A 21,763-nucleotide genomic window follows, 5' to 3' on the forward strand; every position below is an offset into this window, starting at 1 on the left:
AACTATTACAATTTGGCAAAGTTATAAGCACCTGAAAACAGCATCTTTTAATGGAAAGTGTCAGGCAACCTTAACCAGAGGCATCACTACCTGTGCCGCCTATAATACATATACTTATATCTGTATTTTTTAAAAACAGACCACAGTAAGTCTTGTACTCTTCCTCTGATGGCCTACGAGCACATATTTGTGAAAGGGCCATATTTTAAAGTTCTGATTTAAAGCTACAATAGCAAGGAAAATTCTTGCCTCATTCAGTTTGAATATTTTATGATGTGCAGTGAATGAGGCATCTGGTGCAATTCTCTAAGGTGCATGTTGAATGACGTAGGGCTCTGCAGGATTTATAATAGTTTTATAGTAACAAACATCCTTACCTGATTATTAACACCTTAGATTATTGGCACTAAGAGAATTTTAATTGCCTAATTATATTTGTAGGAGCTCAGGCTAGATGGTGATAATGGTCCTTTCAGGACCTGAAATCTATGAGTTTCTTTATTTTGGCTGTTTCTTCATTGTCTTTTTGCATTTCACTAAGATGGAACAATGAGACTAGAGCAGCTAGTATGTCTTTCCTTTGGGATTATGTGCTAGTCATATTTCCTTTCGTTTCTCATGAACTTGCACAATGCAAAGGAAATTTAAATGCAAACAAAAAACCAAGTTTTCATTTTTTTTTAAATGAAAACATTTGTATTAATAATAGTTCTTGTAAACCCTTCCATTTCATAAAAGTAATATTTAGAGCCTGAACTTCCCGGTACTGCACCTTTAACTCTCTCAGACCAACTCTCTCACCTGATTGTCCCAGCTCTGTACCTGTTGGGTTCATACCTATTCCACATTTCTAGGATCATCCCAGTTTCAAGTGGGCGACCTGGCATCCCTAATCCCTGATGGGTGAATTCATAGATTCATAGATTCTAGGGCTGGAAGGGACCTCGAGAGGTCATCGAGTCCAGTCCCCTGCCCTCATGGCAGGACCAAATACTGTCTAGACCATCCCTGATAGACATTTATCTAACCTACTCTTAAATATCTCCGGAGATGGAGATTCCACAACCTCCCTAGGCAGTTAATTCTAGTGTTTAACCACCCTGACAGTTAGGAACTTTTTCCTAATGTCCAACCTAAACCTCCCTTGCTGCAGTTTAAGCCCATTGCTTCTTGTTCTATACTTAGAGACTAAGATGAACAAGTTTTCTCCCTCCTCCTTATGACACCCTTTTAGATCCCTGAAAACTGCTATCATGTCCCCTCTCAGTCTTCTCTTTTCCAAACTAAACAAACCCAATTCTTTCAGCCTTCCTTCATGTTCTCTAGACCTTTAATCGTTCTTGTTGCTTGTTGTATGTTAAGTCCCAGTGAAGCACCATCACAGTTTTTATGTGATGCCACATTAAAACATTGAGTTTTGTTAAAGATACATCCTTCTATTGCACTGTGACTTGAAGATGTAGTCATGACATCAGGCAGACTTCCCAGTAGCAGTTCTTCATGAGGGATTGTCCTCCTGATACTATATAGCTTTATTGTTTTTTGTTTAAATCCACCATTGATGATGTCATCAATAAGACTTTTGTAAAAAACAAACAAACAAACAATTAAATTGTCAGGATTAAACATATAAATGTTTTGCCAAATGGCATAGGAGCATGTGTATTTACAGCTAATAGCAATAGGAAGTTGAATGGCTGTATTAAGGGGAGGATTTATCCCTTAAAAATGGATATTGACAACAAGGGAAAAGAATCATCAAATAAATGATCATTTAAATGTAACTTAATGTCTATTCGTTCCAAATTCCAACATAGATATTATTTTATAAAGATTAACAATGTAACTAGTGACGTGCCCTCTGCAATGTAGCTACAGCAGATCTATCCCACTCTGGTGGTGGATTGGTAGTTAGCCTTAAGAGAACTTGGAGATAGAGCTATGCAGTGCCATAAATTGGTCCTGTTTTAAAAATGGAATAAAGGTGGGTCCAAGCTGCAAAGCTCAGGTGCAGATTTCAGGTCCCAGGTGCAAAGTTCACCGCCCAGCACACAGGGGTGTTTGGATCCTGGGTTTTGATAAGAGGAAATTAGGAGGCAGCTATGAAGTTGAATGAGATGTTTGAAGATGTGGTTTTATTTGGGACTTGTGTTTATCTGGTAATAAAAGTAAATTAGAGTTTTTAAAATGTCAAGTACTGCTGAAGGAAAGTGGGAATGAAAACAGAATGTGGCTGACTTTCTGTTGAAGCAATGGAACCCTCTGTAGTGTTCCTGAAGAAGCAATGAATCTGAGGTGACAGCAAAATGCTTTCATTTATCGATTACACCGCCAATGTAATGGATGAAACTGGACTCCGTGTCTGACCCTAAACTTGGTCTGAGGCCAGATTCTGACACCCAAATGCCTATTGAGTAGTGCCGACACTACAAGTATTTCCATTGAAATCAATGGATCTTCTCATATAGTAAGTTACTATGCATCATAAATCCCAGGTGAGGAGGACCAAGAAGTTAAAAAAATGGAAAACAATAGATGGTGACTGAGTTTGTAATTTTTCATTTTAAGAGATATCTCTGTGGTGTCTGATTCTTTCTCATGAGAGCTTCATGAAATTTTCATACCTGAACCCAAACCCAGGGGAGTTAAGGATTTTGTTGCAAACCACAAAGATAGATACTAGATCCAGATCCAAACTTCATAGCTCACTGACGGGCTGTAACGAAGATGCCTTTGGTGGGACCCAACTGAGAGTACCAATTCAGGACAAATTGCTTAAAGCAGGGCAGTTACAGCCCAAGGCTGAGGTTCCTTTGCACACCAAGACAAACCAAACCAACCAGACAGAGAAGACTTTGGTTTTACCCCACTGGCTATCCAGAAGTCATACAAGCAATTCCCTTAGACACTCCAGTTTCCCAGTATCCCCATCAGAGCCACCCGTTATGGGGACAAATGGTTATGAAAACCAATACCCCAGTAAAAAAAAACGTTCTCCCGATCCCAAAGGACCAAGCCCAAGACCCAGGTCAATAGACAAATCAGATCTTACCCACAAATCACGCTGTTGCCAATCCTTTAGAATCTAAAATCTAAAGGTTTATTCATAAAAGGAAAAAGATATAGATAAGAGCTAGAATTGGTTAAATGGAATCAATTACATACAGTAATGGCAAAGTTCTTGGTTCAGGCTTGTAGCAGTGATGGAATAAGCTGCAGGTTCAAATCAAGTCTCTGGAGTACATCCACAGCTGGGCTGGGTCATTCAGTCCTTTGTTCAAAGCTTCAGTTTGTAGCAAAGTTCCTCCAGATGCAAGAAGTAGGACTGAAGACAAAATGGAGGAGATGCAGCAGCCTTTTATAGGATTTACACCTCTACCCCGACATAACGCTGTCCTCAGGAGCCAAAAAATCTTACTGCATTACAGGTGAAACCGCGTTATATCGAACTTGCTTTGATCCACCGGAGTGTGCAGCCCCGCCCCCCCCCGGAGCGCTGCTTTACCGCGTTATATCCGAATTAATGTTATATCGGGTTGCATTATATCAGGGTAGAGGTATAGAGGTGGGTGGAATCCCCTTGGTTCTCCTGTGCAATATCACAGCAAGATGGAGTTTGGAGTCACATGGGCAAGTCACATATTCATGCACGACTCAGTTCTTTACAGGTCGACGCCATTGTTTACATGTTAGTTTGAACATTCCCAGAAATGTCAGATGTGGATTGGCATCTCCCAAAGTCCATTGTCCGTCAAGTGTTTCTTGATTGGACACTTACTGAGAATAATCCCTTCTCAAGAAGCTGACCAAATGCTTTACTGAGGCTACTTAGAATCAAAACACATTGATATACAAGTACATAGCCAATATTCATAACTTCAGCTACAAAAATGATACATCCATACAGATAGCATAATCATAATCAGCAAATTATAACCTTTCCATAGACACCTTACACGACAACCTTGGTACAATATTTGCTGCAAATATATAACAGTGGTTGCAACAGTGATCTATATGATCACAGGTTATGTCAGTAATGTCACACAGGCACAACTGAAACAGTCCTGAACTTGGTGGATTGAAAAGCAAACTTTCTCAAAGTTCACAGTGGGGATTTGTATCCTGCCCACTATTGTATAGATTCAAACTGTGATCTTGGAGCCAAGTCCAGATCTGGTGGTTTAGATCCAAGGATCTGGTTCGGCCTGTCTCTGTTTTTGGTGAACCTGAGTCAAGTTTTGAACAAACTGGTCAAGCTGTGGTTTCAGGTCGAAACCATGCAGGTTTTTTATCGGAAACCAGAAAAAAAGGTGATTTCAGCTGAATTTTACTTTGCTTCATTTGAAGCACATGAACAGAAGCAACAAAATTGTTAAAGGTAACCTTCCACCTCCTTAACGAACCAAATGTCTAACAGCTCTATTTATAATATCTTCTATTTGGACACTCTTCCTCCTATAAAACCAGAGGCTCTGATTTGGATCTCATACCAGTTTTATACCTGTCTGCCTGTATGGACTTCTATGGAGTTACTCTTTATTTACAATGGCAGAGAGGAGAATCAAGCCCAATTTACCACCAGATCATGAATATCCAGTTACTCGAGCCATTATTATGTACAATAAACCCAAGCAATGGCAATCTGTGTCAATACAGTCTTACGGAACTACATATTACTCTAACCCAAATTGCCTGTTATTCCTTCTACCTACCCTTTTCACAAACTCAGAAAGTATACAGTATTAATCTGTCCGCTTTCCAATAACAGATTTTTAATAAGTCTTCCACTGTCAAGTGCATTCTATCTTATTGTTTTACTTTTAATTTGACTGTGCTGATATATATTAAGTTAGACCCTACTTTAATGTTCTCTTCTCTCATTATTTCTTTTGTGCATTTCTTATTATTTCAGTTGCTGTGTGCTAGCTCCATGGGGGTGGTGTGCGTATAGCTCTATCATACGTATTTTCACCCATTTTTCTACTATTTCAACAATACCAATTTATTCTTATTTAATCTGAGGAGAAAAAAGGAAACAAAAACAGAGATTTGCAAGGACACAATCAAGATGGGTTCATGTCTTTGGGTGATGTTGACCCTGGCCCAGGAGATCAATACAAATGTCTAAGCGCTATGCTGACTGGCTGTTAAGTGGATTTACCTCTTACCACTTAACTACATGACCTTATTACTGTCACCCTTGTCCTTCTTTTCCCTTCCCCCAGTATATTTTGAATTCTCACTTGTTTTGCCATGCCCACTCTTGCTCCATGGAATGAAGAGCTTATGATCCATGTCTTTTACTTGTTTTTCTGAGGCATCTACCATTTCTGCTAGGAAAATTAGTAATCTTGTCTTCCAACTGGCCAGGAACGCTGCAATGGATTATTTCCCAGTTGTGGGGAAAATGAGTTGCAATAGACCCAGGATACTAATAATAGAATAGCAGTAATATCCAGCTCTTCCATAGTGCTTTTCATCAGTAGATCTCAAAGTACTTTACAGAGGAGGTCAATATCATTTTCCCCATTTTACAGATCAGGAAACTGAGGCACTATGCGGTAAAGTGATTTACCCAAGGTTGCCAAGCAGGCTATACTGACTCTTAGTCTGGTTTATTTAGTATAGACCTTTTGGAATAAATGTTAAGTGTCAAAAGCAAAGTTCAGCTTACAACCCACAGACGTAGCACACCACTTCCAGAAAATGGCTCTTTGTTCAAACACTCAGCCAGACAGTATTACACAGTGTCTTGAAGCAGGGACAGTGGATCAAGGGAAAGGTACTTTTCCTAACAAGGGTGGTATTGTGATTGGCTCGGGAGTCAGGATCTGCTTCTATTCCTGGCTGTGTCACAAACTCTGTGTGATCTTGGGCAAGTCGTTTAATCACAGTGTCTGAGTTTCCTTAGCTGAAAAATGGGGATAATACTCATTCTGGCCTACCTCGTTTGGGTGATCAGTGATTGTTGATCATTCCAGATGGAAGGTGCTATGGAAGTAGAAAGTATTAACTTCGTTATTTTTTATTTTTACTCAAACACGTCATTGTTAGTTGTATTAAATTCAGTACCACATCTACCCTGGAACCAAAGGCCCACCTCCTGTTTGTGCAGATATTGGTACACATCCCTTTGCTATAATAGCTGAGTAGCTCACATCACCCGGTGTGAAACAGAGAAGAAGTATTAGACATTTTACAGATGGGTAACCAAGGCACAGAGAGAGATCACGTCTTGCACAAAGTCTCATAGGAAGTCTGGGGCAGAATTAGCAGTTGAACTCCTGCTTTCTGAGTTCACAAGACCATTCTTTGTAGGGTGACCAGACAGCAAATGTGAAAAATCGGGACAGGGGGTGGGGGGAAATAGGAGCCTATAGAAGAAAAAGACCCCAAAATCGGGACTGTCCCTATAAAATCGGGACATCTGGTCACCCTAGTTCTTTGTCTCCTTTTAAAATAAATGGTCAGCAGTGACTCATCAGAATGTAGAGCGAACTGAACTGTAACAGGGCCAGACACAAGCCCCTTTTTGTTGAATATGCATCGGACACCCCTAGACACTTGTTGTGTTAATGTTACTCCAGATTCCCATAACACCTGAGTCATTACCAGGATTAAACTGCCTTCAAGTAATCACGCTTGGCTGTTCCTGTCCAGCCATTTTCCTTGCACAGAGACAAGATCAGAATCAGCGAAAGGAGAAAAATTGCCGCTGCTCCCAGTCCTTGTTGCGCCAACGTTTGGTAAAGTACATCCAGTCAGATTAGACAGTGACAGCTGTGAGGCAGAGACAGTCTACTCTCAGTCACACAGATTGACACAGTGATGAGAAATGTCTCCTTCCATATCTGTCTGGCCAGCAAACTACATCCCCCTCCTCTAAGACAAGGACGTCGCTACACTGTCATCCTACACCTTCAGCTACTGCTACTCTTGCTACTTGAGGCTGAATGTAACTGCTTCAGAAAGTGGGAAGTTTGTGCCACACCCACCAGCAGCTCATCCCAAAGACCAGTGCAAACACTGCAGGAGGGCTTCATGAACACTTCATACGCCTAGGGCTTCCTGCTCACTTCAGAACAGAGTGCAAGGTCCTGGTCTCAATATAATGGGCTGAGTCTCAGCTACCGAAGAGTGTGCTCACCCTCCAAGACAGGGATGACTAGGGTTACCATATTTCAACACTGAAAAAAGAGGACACTCCACGGGGGCCCTGGCCCTGCCCCAACTCCACCCCTTCCCCACCCCTGGTCCCGCCCCAACCCCGCCCCCATTCCAACCCCTTCCCCAAAGTCCCTGCCCCAACTCTGCCCCCTCCTCTGAGCACCCCGCATTCCCCCTCCTCCCTCCCGCTCTGATCTTGGTTGGGGGTTGCTAAGTGCTTCCCTGCTCCCCACTTGCCCTGCAGCCCCTGCACCCCCCCCTTGCCCTGCAGCCTCTGTGACCCCTGCTCCCCACTCGCCCTGCAGCCCCTGTACCCCCCCCCGCCCCTGCAGCCTCTGCGCCCTCCGCCTGCCCTGCCCCTGCGCCCCCCTTCCCCTGCAGCCTCTATGCTCCTCCTCGCCCTGCAGCCTCTGCGCCCCCCCCGCCTGCCCTGCTCCCCCGCTCCCCCGGTAGCCTCTTCCTGGCGGGGGTTTCGGACGCTCAGCAGCGACCGGGGCGGTGCGGGTCCCTGCAGCCGCGGCACACGCCACACTCCCCTCCCCGTGCCGCAGCCTCCTTCCTGCCACCGCCAAGCACGTTCCCCGCTGGAAACAGCTCCGCCAGGGCCGCAGGAAGGGTCCCCCAGTGGCTGGGGGGTCCCCGCCCACAAGGGAAGCCCGAGCCGCTGGCTGGGCCCGGCCTCCCCGTGATCCAGTGGGCTCGGCTGGGGCGCGCGGTCCGCCCAGCCTGCGGGAGCAGCAGCGGCCCCTCCGCCGCCTTCTGCGGCTGCGCCCCCCTACCCCCCGCCCGAGCTCGCTACAGTGTCGCTGGGGCGGCTGGGCTGGGCCGCGCTGCGGACCCGACGGGTCGTGCTGGGGCCGGGCGGACCCTGGCTTATACCTCCCTATTTCCCCGGACATGTCCAGCTTTTTGAAAATTCCCCCCGGACGGGGATTTGAGGACCAAAAAGCCGGACATGTCCGGGGCAATCTGGATGTATGGTAACCCTAGGGATGACGCAGCTAGAGAAATCCAGGTTTAGACCATTAGGTGCCGTAGGGCAGAACATACTTGGGGGCAGAACCTGTGGCTATGAAGCTTCTTGTTTGAAGAGACAAGGCTTTGTCTATCCCAGGGCTTGTTGCACCAATATAGTTATGCCAATGTCGATGCACCATTGCAAACCCATAATGTAGACACACTGCACCAGGATACAAAGTGTCTTGTGCCAGTGCACATTACCTTGGACTTGCAACACAGGTAACCCATGCAAGAGAGTAAAGGCTGCCATATGCCCCCTTTGGTCCCTGCATGATGCATACTTGGTGTCACAGTCACGTCCTGAATTAAGAGGGAATATCTATCTTGTGTGTCTGCATTTCAGCTCTGTTTTGCAATGCGTCATTCAATAGGCTGAAAATATATTCCGTGTGTTGAAAGTAAATTATAAACAGATTGAGCCTGGGTACAGTAGATCAACTGAACTAAATTCAAGTTAGAAGAGCTTTTGATTAAGAGATAAAGGACTTGTAGGAGCGTGTGTGTGTGGGAAATCTCAAGTAGTTCTGATTAAAAATAGTAGGGAGTTATTCTCTCTGGGAGTAAGGGAGGAGAGAGACCTTGCACATAAAAGCACATGCTGTAAATCAGTGTCTAGTAAAGCAGTATATCTCAGGAATAAAAACCAAGGAACTGTGTGGAGTGCACAACAAAGCACACAGAGATTTCATAGGAAAACATGCTGTATTCAATCACATTAATTATGGCATGGACTAAATTTTCAGTGCAGTGAATCCAGAAGGTACAAGAGGGGTTGGGGAAAATATGAAAAGACAAGCAGTTAATAAAAGCCAGATTCAATAAAACTGTATCTGCCTTCTGCGGATGGAGAAAAAGATTCTTTGCACAGCATTTAGGAGACTCTTCCATGGCAAGGAGAATGGAGTCTGGCTGGATTTTGTATTGAATGTGGATCTAAAAGCCAAGGATTTGGGGCAGCATTCTGTGCGGTATTGACTAGCACCTGCCTGTCCATTGTATCTATTCACTTTTCATTATATAGCTCCTATTGTAGCAACCAGATAATCTTTATGTAGGAGGATTCCTATAGGGTGAGCATTCAGCCTTTATGCAAATGAAATGCCCAGGATGGAGAATGGACAAAAATCACCGCAATCCAGGGTGTGGCGCTGCATCACATCTCCTTCTCCGCAGCTGCAGCTGCAGCAGCCGTAGGCTGTGGTACCTCCTTGCCACCTGGGCTAGATGTTATAGCCTCTAGAACTACATAATGGACCAGGAGCCCCTCACCCAACTTGCTGCCAACCTGCCCCTATACTGCCACCTTCTGCATCAGTCTGTTTCTGTGGCCAGCACAGAGCCCCCTCTATGGTGCATAGGGAGTGCAGAGAGCCTCTGCATGACCATTGTGGATCCGGGCTTCCAGCTCTGCTCTCAGTGTGGAAGTACAAAGATTAAGTGACACAGAGGGGACTCACATGGGGCCTGATCCATAGCTTATCGGAGCCAGTGAGAGCCTTTCCATTTATTTCAGTGGGCTTTGGACCAGGCCCTGAGTGAATTTCACATCTGTTGAATAATTTCATCTTAGTTTCAATATTTCAGTGGCTCATTCAGTTTAGTTGCTTAGTAACTAATTGGTGGATTATTCAGTTTAAATGGCTATTTTCTCCTAGATTTCATTTCAGTTTCCAAGTTGAACATGTTAATTTCCAGGAGCAGCAGTCTCTTCTGTTTCAGCTCCTAACTTTCCTTAGGAAGTGATCTCAGAATCATTATTCAAACAGATTATTGCTTGGAGTGCCTGCAACTGAATTACCTAGTGTTTGTATAACGTAAAGCTCCCCCCACATGAGCATTTAATGACTCTATTATTTTTCCTTTATTAGGTTTGTTTTTAAAGAACATTTCAGTCTGTTATTTATTATATGTTAAGTGGTACAGCTTGCAGAAAACATATCGCATTAATTTTATTTTTTTTAATTTGTTTGCCTGCTAAAATAGAAATCTTTTATTTGTCCTGGTGGGGCAGTTAAAGTTTCTTGCTGACAGTTTTATGATTTCAATAGCTTAGTAAAGACCTACCTCTTTTTTTCACAGAAAGTTCCATTAAAAAGTTTAATGTGGCCCATTCTTTATGTAAGATGGGTGAAGGAGCATGTTATTTCTAGCAGAGCAGAAGAGAAGTGTAATGAAGTATAAGTATAATATTGGGATGGTTCCATTTTATTTTTTTCTTTGATTTATGGAACCCTTTCCCAGTCTGGGTTACCTGGTGGGGAACTGATCTCATAATCTTTGTTCTCTCGTTAATAACTGTGCTCTGCCAGTCAATCTGAGGCCAGGCTCGCCCAACAGTCTTGAAACATAAGCGTGTGTCTAGGTTGTGATATATGAACAAGTAGGAATGGGTAAAATGGTGAAGTCTCTGGAAGAGGCTGCCCTTTTCTTCTCCCCAGTAGGAATCCCAAAGCAGTAAAATGAATGAATGTGCTGTAGGTATCAGACACAATTACTGTATAAATCTCACACAGACGGGGAAGGAGAATAGAACCCTGCCCTCCAGCTCCAAAAACACAAGTCTTTACCACTAAAGCATGAGTCACGCTGCTGACAGTAGTAAGCCCCTTATAATCATCCTGGGCCAGCCACTAGACGGCGATGTCAGACTTTAACTTACACACACGAAGTGCATTACAGCTGGGCAGTATCAGAAATATTCCCCGTCCTTTCTCATCTACTCATGGATCTTGCTGGCCTAGGAAAGTGTAATTACCCTGTGCTAGCTAGCCCTAGTGAGTCTGGCCCAATACTTTTTCTTTGGCCCTTGTCGAGACAGTATACTGGATTAGATGGGCCATTCTGTTATAGTAGGGTAGCCATGATGTTTTTTGTTTTATAATTATTACCTTATTGTTTTCAATCAACCTTTTTGTCCCATTAGGGTGGATTCAGTGTTAAAAGCAAACTGACCAGCTTCTGTGCTATGGGAAGCTCCCCAAAATCCTAATATTTGAGGCTTTTCTACTTTATCTGAGCATCCCCATAGCACTAGACAATCACTTGCTTGAACTGAATCCGATTCTGTACTCTCATCTAGATTGACCAGATAGCAACTGTGACAAAACGGGAGAGGGGGTGGGGGATAATAGGTGCCTATATAAGAAAAAGTCCCCCAAAACAGTACTGTTCCTATAAAAATGAGACATCTAGTCACCCTACTGTCATTGGCCATCATTTAGGGTATATGTACATTGCTGACACGGAGCCTAGCTTTAGTCTAGCTAGCTTGGTTGCCAGCGCTGTGGAACTGGGGCTGTATCGGCTTCCATATGGGCTGTACGAGTCGTCCCAGAACCTTGGGTAATTGCTCATGCACTGCGTCAGCAGCTTCACTGCTCCACGACCCGAGCTATCTAGATTAAAGCTAGCTTGGGTGCGTCTACCCAAGCTGCAGTCGGCCCCGGTGTAGACATACCTTTAGAGAGTTATAAGCACATCTTCACACTTCCATATTCCATGATGTTTTCCAGAGTGTCTGGAGGCGAGCTTTTCGACCGCATAGTAGAGAAAGGATTTTACACCGAGAAGGATGCAAGCACTCTGATACGGCAGGTCCTAGATGCTGTCTACTACCTGCACAGAATGGGCATTGTGCATCGAGATCTCAAGGTAAGGCCACTTACTTTACTTGTATCTCTAGATAGTATTAATGAGTGCTGGCCCAATTACCGCAAAGCCTAACTCACACTGTTCACGACTACCGTGGGACTACCACTTTGAGTAGAGATTCATCCTTTGAGTGAGGCTTTGTATAATCCATACCCTCACTTATCTGAACAGCTGTCCTGTGTTTTATCTAGAGCAGTGTTTCTTTATCTTGTCTCATGAACGGCCTTTTCCTGCCACCTTCAGCAACATTAGTGGTGAGTGGCATTACAGCAAATCTATCCTGGGGGAAAATGACTTCCGTTACATTAAGAATGTGAGCTCTTCTGGGCAGACGCATGTGTTTTTACTGCTGAAAAAATGCCTTGCAAATTTACAGTGCTGTATTAAATACTACATACTACTTATAATGAGGGATTTGTGACGGAATCCCTGGGTTACAACCTGGAAGTATGGGACCGCGGTGCCCCCTTAACTCTCCAGCCTGGGCTGTCTCTCACAATGCCTTGGTAGTGACCAGCAGCAAACCCCTCCAGGCACTGTTATCACTCAGCATAACCGCATGTGGAGCCCCATACCCAGCTAGATTGCATGAATGGTCCCTGAGCCACTCACGAATTACACAGAGAAAGGCACAAGCCCATTCCGCCCATCTCTCCAGCGGTTCATCCCAAAGCCGTACCATCTTTCCCTGGTCAGAAGCCTGACCAGTGTAGGTTTATTAGACAGTCTGCCCCTCTGTCAATGTGGAGAGGACATAAGCCTTTGTAAATTAAGCTGAGATTGCTCAAGCACTTCAACCAAAACACACTGTTTTAGGTAAAATACAAAACATATTAACTACAGAAAGATAGATTTTAAGTGATTATAAGTGGTAGGCATAAAAGGTCAGAGATAGTTATCAAAGAAAATAAAAGGTAAATGCACATTCTAAATCTTAAACTTTATTACATTAGGTAGTATTTCAATCAAGCAGTTTTCTCACCCCACTGGATGTCTCCTCAATTGAAGTCTTTGTCTTTCCAGCATTCTTGATGCTTCCAGCATAGGTGGAGGATAAGAAAGGCCCAGGCATGATGCCACTGTCCTTATTTTATACCCTCAATCCACGTGACTGGAAAATATTAGCCCAGACTTGTCCTGGTTGGCCTTGCTGAGTCACGTGTTAAGCAACCCCCTGGTGTGGTCTTGTGCAACTGCCATTGAGTTGTAAATCCCTTGAATACAACTCCCCTGCTGATTAATGGTCATTGAACATCCTCCTGGGAGTGGTTTGCCTCCTTTGTATGTCACTAGCAAACTTTCCACATGTTTCAGTAACAACCATACAGCAAAATCCCATAACTTGATACACACAAATGATATACGTATTTGGACAGAATAATAGGTTTCAGCAGATCATGAACTTTCATATGATGTCTTACATGGCATGCTTTGTGTGCAATATATCATAATTATATGACAGGGTGAATATGGGGGTTCCAGGGTGCTGCTTTTAAATACAGAGTGTCAGAGGATTAATTGTTTGGAAAATGTTTACCAATTCCCCCTTTACGGTCATTCCATTTGAGCCAACGTTTTTGTAAGTGTTTCTGCACAAGTGATTCTTTTCTGAAGATCACGGGGTAATTGTATAATTTTGAGATTACTCTTTGTTCCTCGCTGTGCCCAGGTGTCATTATAGCAGAATCGCTCATCCCTTCTATTCAAATAATAGCATTATTTCTTCATACTTTTCTCCGTCCATTTTGAATGCTGCCATTGAGATGATAAGCAGATATTTCTTTGTAAAGATGTAATGGTGTGCGTAGCTAGATAAAATCAGGACATTTAAGCCTTGGGTATCCTGAACAATACAGTAGCAGAAGGCATATTTTTTTAATAAAAGACAATAACTGAATATATATACTCAGCATTGGGGTCACAAATTTTTCACTTAGTGTAGGATAAAAGTGAAAGAGCAAACTAATGTAGCTTGTAACAAAATATAGACTTACAAGAGAGAAAGGATGGTCTTGTGGTTAAAGCACTGACTTGAACTAAACTGCACTTTAAGTTCAATTCCTGCCACTAGCTTAGTTTAGTTTCCCTGGGTCAATTGCTTAGTCTTTCCCAGCCTCAGTTCCCCATCTTTAATATGGAGATAAAAATTCCTTGTCTTCCAGGGTTATTGTGAGGCTAAGTTTAATTAACATTTGAAGAGCCTAGTGACTCTGGTGATTGGAGCTATCTAAATACTTGGATAGGCAGAGGTTAGAGATGGAAAATGCTTCTTCATTTTGAGGTAGGATTCACTTTTCCTCTTAGGATATAGGACCTGTACTCTTTTACAGAGGCCAATGGATTTGTTGGCTATCAGAAGACTGAGGAAAAGTGCCAAGCCAACCAATCCGTTGTCAGTGACTTGGTGGGACTTTATAACCATCTCCTGTCCTCAGCTGTTGATACTCTGGCCTCTTCCCCTACGTTGTCCTCCCAGGTAACAAAAGGGGAATCCAACCTAAAGAGAAGCCGGGCAGTGTCACACTCTGATGGTAACAGAGTCAGAATGAAGCTTTATGTTTTAGATGGGTGGTTTCATTTTTTATTCCAGTCTTGCAAAAGCAACTTGCTGCTGCAAATCTTTGTTGAGCAGATGGTGAGGACTGTACTGTGCCTCTCATTGCTTTGTCTTAACTTTGCATAAACATGGCAATGCTGAGTGGTGGTGATGTTGATTTTTCACATCTGATAAAAAGGGCCAGTTGGGGAGAAATGATAAAATAAAGACTTGTCCCAAAACACGTGGGTGTGGCTGACAGACCAGAGTCCAATTTTAAAAATAACGCTCAGCATTGCTATTGCACAGGTTTTGTATGGGACAATGCACAAGAGTGGCTCTTCATGGCAGACAGAGTTGGCCCTGCTTTGGGTTAGCACCAGTACAGTCTTTATCTTCGTCTGTTCATTGGTTCTGCTTCTGGATCGTTACATATTGGTAAAGTTTTTGGGCTTGTCTACATATAAACAGCTACAGTGAATACGCCACCTATGCCAATGAGAGAGGTTCTCTCATTGTCTAGGTACTCCACCTCCCCAAGTGGCAGTAGCTGGGGGGGAATTCACCTGCTGCCCTAGCACTGTAAACAGGCCAGTCTGCCCCTTTAAGGGCCAGAGTACCAGGGAACAGCCAGCCCTGTTCTGGAGAGGAGCCCAGCAGGTAGTTGGTGAGAATCATCCAACCCAGCTGGACAGAATCTAGTGATTGGAGCTGGTGATTCCCAGCTACAGGATGTAAAGGTGGGCCCAACTCCATCAGGGAACCTGGACCCAGCAGAGGGCTGGCAGTGCACTCTGTTGTGGCTGCCGCAGAAGGCTGCAAGTGGGCAAGCAGATCCTGTGGATTCCTAGGCTGGGGAAGTTCCTGATAGTGGCCAGATGGTCCCACAATCGAGATTGGGATTGGGACTATTACTTTGTAACATCAATAATTAACTATTGCTATTATAATCATTATTTGTAGAGCACCACTTAACGGATGGGAAAGGCAGGTCTCTACCCCGAGAGATTCTGATCTAAATAACACAGCAAAGAATGACAATAAACAAAGGGTGGAGGACAGTGGTTAGAACAATAAAAGGTCCTGAGAGATTCTAATCAGTACAGACTCATCTTCTTAGCATCCTTTTTAATTAATCAGTTAATACGAAGGCTGTCAAGGGATTAAAAAAATTAATCGCGATTAATTGCACTGTTAAACAAGAATAGAATACCATTTATTCAAATATTTTTGGATGTTTTCTACATTTTCTAATATATTGATTTCAATTAGAACACAGAATACAAAGTGTACAGTGCTCACTTTATATTTATTTTTGATTACAAGTATTTGCACTGTAAAAAACAAAAGAAATAGTATTTTTCAATTCACCTAATACAAGTACTGCAAGTAGTGCAGTCTCTTTATCATGAAAGTTGAACTTACAAATGTAGAGTTATGTACAAAAAATAACTGCATTCAAAAATAAAACAATGTAAAACTTTAGAACCTACAGGTCCACTCAGTCCTACTTAAGACAATTGCTTAGACAAACAAGTTTGGTTACAATTTGCAGGAGATAATGCTGCCCACGTCTTGTTTACAATGTCCCCTGAAAGTGAGAACAGGCATCCTCATGGCACTGTTGTAGCCGGTGTCGCAAGATATTTTCATGCCAGATGTGCTAAAGATTCATATGTCTCTTCATTCTTCAACCACCATTCCAGGGGCCACGCGTCCATGCTGATGATGGGTTCTGCTCAATGACTATCCAAAGCAGCTTTCTTTTTTGGTGATTTGGATTCTGTAGTTTCCGCATCAGAGTGTTACTCTTTTAAGTCTTCTGAGAGCATGCTCCACACCTCAGGCCTCTCAGATTTTGGAAGGCACTTCAGAGTCTTAAACTCTGGGTCAAGTGCTGTAGCTCTCTTTAGAAATCTCACATTGGTACCTTCTTTGTGTTTTGTCAAATCTTCAGTGACAGTGTTCTTAAAATGAACAACATGTGCTGTGTCATCATCCGAGACAGCTATAACATGAAATATATGGCAGAATGCGGTGTCTACACCACGTTATGTCATCTGGAGATGCTCTCCTGCCAGCATAGCTTCCGCTTCTCGTTGAAGTGGAGTAATTATGTCGACGGGAGAGTGCTCTTCCATCAACTTATTGCATCTTCACCAGACCCGCTAAATCGACACCACTGCATCAATTTCAGCAGCGCCGATTTAGCCCATAGTGAAGACAAGCCCTGAGATTGGAACTCGATCAGGAGCAAAACTGGTTGGAAAAAAAATCATGAAAATGTTTTCAATTTGTTCCTGGTGTTTTTTTTTTTAATATTGAAGATTTTAGAAATTAAAATGTGTGCAATTCAAACTATTGTACCCCCTCTCTCACTGGTTGAAAAGCAGGACTGTAGGGAGAGAGGTGGGATTTCCTGTTTAATTTTTGAATTTTGAAATGTCAGCAGTATTTTGAAATTCAGAAAATTTCAATCAGCTTCTAGTCAGGAAAGAGAGTGCGATGGAAGGGGTAGTGAAAGGAGTGAGGATGGAGGGGGGTGAAGAAAGGGAATGAGGCTGCTTGTAAGGGTGGTTAGAAAAGGAGGAAAACTTCATGAAAATATATATGAAATTTCATTTCTGTTTTTCACCATACTTTTGCTGTTGTCAAAAATGTCTAAGCCATTCTAATGTGCAAGGTTAGGGAGGGTAGCAAGAGGATACATAAGGTGTCATTTATGGTAATAGGAGACAAAGGAAGCGCAAGGTGAGCCAAACTGGCACAGTTTGGGACCCAAGTGTGGGGCTAGAGACATGAGCCTGGTTCTGATCTCCCTTGCACCGAGGTAAATCAGGGGTAATTCCCACACAGCCAGATACCAATGTAAAACCAGCGTACGCGATGCAGAGTTGTCAAATGCATTTCATATGGTTGTGGTTGATAGTTTGCAATTAGGTCTTCAATTTTGTTGCAACTCCAGCTTTCTTACCTACTATTGAGGATGTCTTGTTTGCGGCCAGACTCAGAGCTCTTGTCCAGTCCACATCCAATTTGTTGAGAGCTTTCACCAAGTTGATAAAGAGATAATTTGCTGTTGTTGTGTCTACAATTCTACAAGCTCCTCTGCTACACACACGCTCTCCATGAATTAACACTGCTAGTTGAGATGCGTCGTTTACATCTGTGCTTTCATCAATTGACGTTGAAAAAGCAGCGAAGTACTTTGCTTTGTCCTGCAGTTGACTGTTCAGATTCTCAGCTAACTCGATTCTCTCAGCAATTTTGTTTCCTGAGAGGCTGATATTTGCAAAAGCTTCCCACTTATCTGGACACAGTACTTCTGAAGCTTGTAGCATGAAGTTCCTCAAAAATTCTCCCTCAGAAAATGGTTTGGATGAGACAGCTATTTCATGGGCAATCACATAGCTTGCCTTAACAGCAGAATTACTTGCATGATAAGCATTAGTAAACATTAATGGCTGCATTTTTAACAACTGTGCTAATTTGGAGTATTTATCTTCACATCATTTTCTTGTTTATTTATCATACTTCTCATCCTGGTTTGCTTCATAGTGCCTTTGAATGTTGTATTCTTTTACCACAGCTACCTGTTCAGGGCCGGCGCTTCCACTAGGCGATCCTAGGCGGTCGCCTAGGGCGGCAGGATTTGGGGGGCGGCATTTTGCCGCCCACGGCAGAAATTCGTCGGCAGGTGGTCCTTCCACTCCGGGTCTTCAGCGGAAATTCGGCGGTGGGTCCTTCACTCGCTCCGGGACCCGCCGCCGAAGTGCCCCAAAGATGTGGAGCAGAAGGACCCCTGCCGCCGAAGACCTCAGACCCCCTGAATGCTCAGAGGAGGAGCGCTGCCACCTAGGGCAGCAAAAACCCTGGCGCCGCTCCTGTACCTATTGCTTACATATCAAGCACATGTGCTGTCCATTCATGTCCACAAAGAAATAATAAATTCTCCATGAATGTCCTGCCTGTCAAGAGAAATGATCTACTTTTCTCTTTATGGATAAAGACATGGCCATGTGTTACAAGCTGAATAAAGAAATGAAGGAAGGGAAGAGTAGAAGAAGGGTATCCCCTCACCCCTTTTTCTTTTCTTCTCTTTTTTAATTTTTTATTTAAAAGGGAGTCCACCAGCTGCAGGAGGCATTCAACCTTTGACTTATTTGAAGTTTCCTTTTCTTTGACTTGCTAGGTGAGGTATCTAATCTCCAGCCAATGGGTAAGCGCTCTTCAGTGCCATTTCCGCTTGCCCGGACACACATCAGTTTCCACCAGATTTATGCTTCCCCAGTGCTTCTTAAACGCAACTGAGCGGTTCTACGCCTGTGTGCGAGGTACTGCTGGCTTGCTGCGCCAGAGTCTGGACTACAGGAGTGTGATCTACAGAGTGCACCAGTGTGTTGTGCTCTAATTCCCCCATGTGGAACTTGCTGGCTCACACTAAATGTTCCTTAGTGTGCATAGATCTAGTCCTGTTTGAAACAGGACTACACCAATGCACACTAGCAAGGTACACACAGGGAGCTAGAGTGGTGACACACTGATGCACTCTATGAATCACACCTTCATAGTGTAGTCTCCGGGGTCATATAGACAAAGCCCACAGAGTCATGGAAAGTCCGTGGTCCTGATGAAACTGTACCATGGAACGGATCCAGCCCAGGGGCTGTACCCTTAACATCCCTGTGTGATATCAGAAGAAGGTCCAAGGGTAAGGCAGAGATAGAGCTATGCAGGGCATTGAAGGCAAGGGACTCATGAGGTACCATGAGAACATTTAGAAAAGCAGTACACGCAGCACAGCCAATTTTGTTTTGTTTTTCAGAAACCCTGTTTCCTTTCTGATCTCAGCCCCTTTAGAAGACACTGGGCAAGGTCATATGTTTGTTTCCACTTGTGTGTACACGCGCATGTGAGGACAAGTGGATAACATCATTGTCTGCTATGTTTCAGTCCTGCAAATTAAGGCCCAGCAACGCGGCTTGGTGCTGCTCTGATGGTCCACAGCAGCCAGAAAGCTGGCTTAATTACCCCATGATGATACTCCGTATGTAAGGGGAATATCTGGATGGTATAGAGATGGTGTAACGGCTCCTTCGCTGCTCCTCTTCCCAGTTCAAGGGAAATATTCAGGGAAGAGGGAACATGGCCGGAGTATCCTTATGCCCCAGTGATCCTGACTGCCCTGTGGGCTATTGGGCCATACAACTTAAAGCAACCTTGGGGCTGCTGTAAGTAGTTGCATCTCAAGGCCCTATGGCCCCCTTTGCAATAATCTCCTTCTTTGCCACGTCACCATGCCACACTGAGCACTGAAAAGCAGGTATGAAGGGTCAGGTCCTAAACATTTAATTCAGTCTCTTCTACTCTGGTATCCTTGGGTTCTTGGCTCGGTGTGAGTGTTGTTGAAATACTTTAAGAGTTCATAAGCATCTGAGTGAAACATAAAAATGTGTCTGACTTCCTGAGTTCTGCTATAAGATAAAGTGCCAAATTCAGCCCTAGCCCATTGCTATTGACTTCAGTGGAGTTGCCCCTTTATATACCAAGGCTGGGTTTGGCCCAGTGAATGTAATGATGTTGAATTGCCCCATCTGTGTCGTATATTATTTCCTGAAAATCCACATTTGGAGCGCATATTGGGTTTATAGAAGAAATGTGTTAAATTGTGGTAGGTATTTGTACCTTGTTCCAATACTATGTCACAAAGCTGGTAATCTCGTGCTGTAAAAATGTAACAAGTTTAAGGCCTGGCCCTACAAGGTGTGGATTGTCCACTGCTTCCACAGCTTCACTGGGAGTTCACAGAGGACCCCAAGCACCTTGCAGACTCAAACCCTTAGTAATGGAATCACCCTGGGAGGTAAAACCTCAAATTACACTTCCCAGAAGTGCACTGTATTTAGTAAGATCTGTATTGTTTGTTAATAACATAACGAATTATTAAAAGCAGATGTATTGGACATTTTGGATTAGCAACAATGTAGCACATTGGTGTCTGGGGCATGATTCTGATCTCAAACCAGATTAACATCAGCACAACTCCATGGAGCTCAGTGAAGAGACTCCTGATTTCTACTCGGCTCCTAGTTCATTATTCTCAGTAGTGCAATATTTTTTCTAGTTAACTGGAGCCAAATCAATGTTGGTGTAACTCTATTAACTTTAATGGCATTTACTCTTTTATCATAGTTTATTTCCTACAGGATATATATAAAAATTCTCTAACACTAATGGGATTTTTTTAAACTACAGTTTAACCCCCTACTGCATCTATGTAAAATGTGTTGAATGTTCTACATAGTACTTACCATTTATACTTGCATATAAGCGAACTCTTCTGTTTTATCACCATAGAGTGAAGAGACTGTCCTTGTTTGTATATAGGGCAATCCCCTTATGTCTCTGGTCAGGAGAAAGAAGGGGCCATGGTTCCTGCTTGGGGTGTCAAAGAAAAGGAATGGTTTCAGAGATGGTACATGCAACATCTGAAGAGGAGGGCCTCTGGCTAGTTGCCTTAACAGTGGCACTGATTTGGTTCCCCATAGAATCCTTCTCAGTCACGAGAATAGGTTGGCTGGTACTGCCTTTGAAGAATGATTATTATGGGGAATTGGTTGAGGGTTCTGGGGAATCCCCTCCCCCTTCGCTTCAAAAATTGAATATAATAAATGTAAAGTGTCACCTTGTTCTTTACTGGACTCATATATTTGTCTCAAACTTCTTCCTAGCCTGAGAACCTGCTGTACTACAGCCAGGATGAAGAATCCAAAATCATGATCAGTGACTTCGGATTGTCAAAGATGGAGGATAAAGGAGACGTCATGTCCACAGCGTGTGGAACCCCAGGATATGTTGGTAAGTGGTTGGAGCATAATTACCATCAGTTATTCCGAGGTATATTAAAGAAGCGTAAGTGAAAATGGTGGTAATATAAGAGAATGCTCTTTGTTCTCTGGTGACTGTGTATAGTAGGTGAAAGATTTTGAGGACGTTAGCTAGAGTTTTCTGAAGTTAATGCTTCTCTTTCTTTGGTCCTTTTCATCTATTGTGTCCTGATCCTGCCATTTATTTATTTCTGTGGTCAATTTGGGTTGTGGGATTAAGCCCTATAATTGTATTCCTTCAAAGGGTGAGCTGTCTTGAACACAGTGCTTGCTGTTGAACTGGAATCATTTGAATGATATCCTTCTAATCCATTTCTTTTTTCAATCACATATGAAACTGACACACTTTAACATAGGTATCATTTTGTTTTTAATGCTAAAGGATCACATTTCACAAATTCCTTCCAAGAGAATGGTTTCAGAGTAGCAGCCGTGTTAGTCTGTATCCGCAAAAAGAACAGGAGTACTTGTGGCACCTTAGAGACTAACAAATTTATTA

General features: G+C 43.2%; 1 protein-coding gene across 2 annotated transcripts in view; it reads left to right on the forward strand.

Annotated features, from left to right (window-relative positions):
* CAMK1D (calcium/calmodulin dependent protein kinase ID) overlaps positions 1-21,763 on the forward strand; it is a 361,868-nt gene that overhangs the window by 276,323 nt on the left and 63,782 nt on the right. For both annotated transcript variants that reach the window (XR_010589338.1, XM_065552488.1), the window contains exons 4-5: positions 11,703-11,841; positions 21,109-21,235. Coding sequence is in view for 1 of the 2 variants with exons in the window: in XM_065552488.1 (XP_065408560.1) it covers positions 11,703-11,841; positions 21,109-21,235 (266 nt within the window). In the remaining variant the exon portion in view is untranslated. The remainder of the gene's footprint in view (positions 1-11,702; positions 11,842-21,108; positions 21,236-21,763) is intronic.

This window comes from Chrysemys picta, chromosome 1 (genome assembly GCF_011386835.1).
Source record: "Chrysemys picta bellii isolate R12L10 chromosome 1, ASM1138683v2, whole genome shotgun sequence".
Taxonomy (NCBI): Eukaryota; Metazoa; Chordata; order Testudines; family Emydidae; genus Chrysemys; species Chrysemys picta.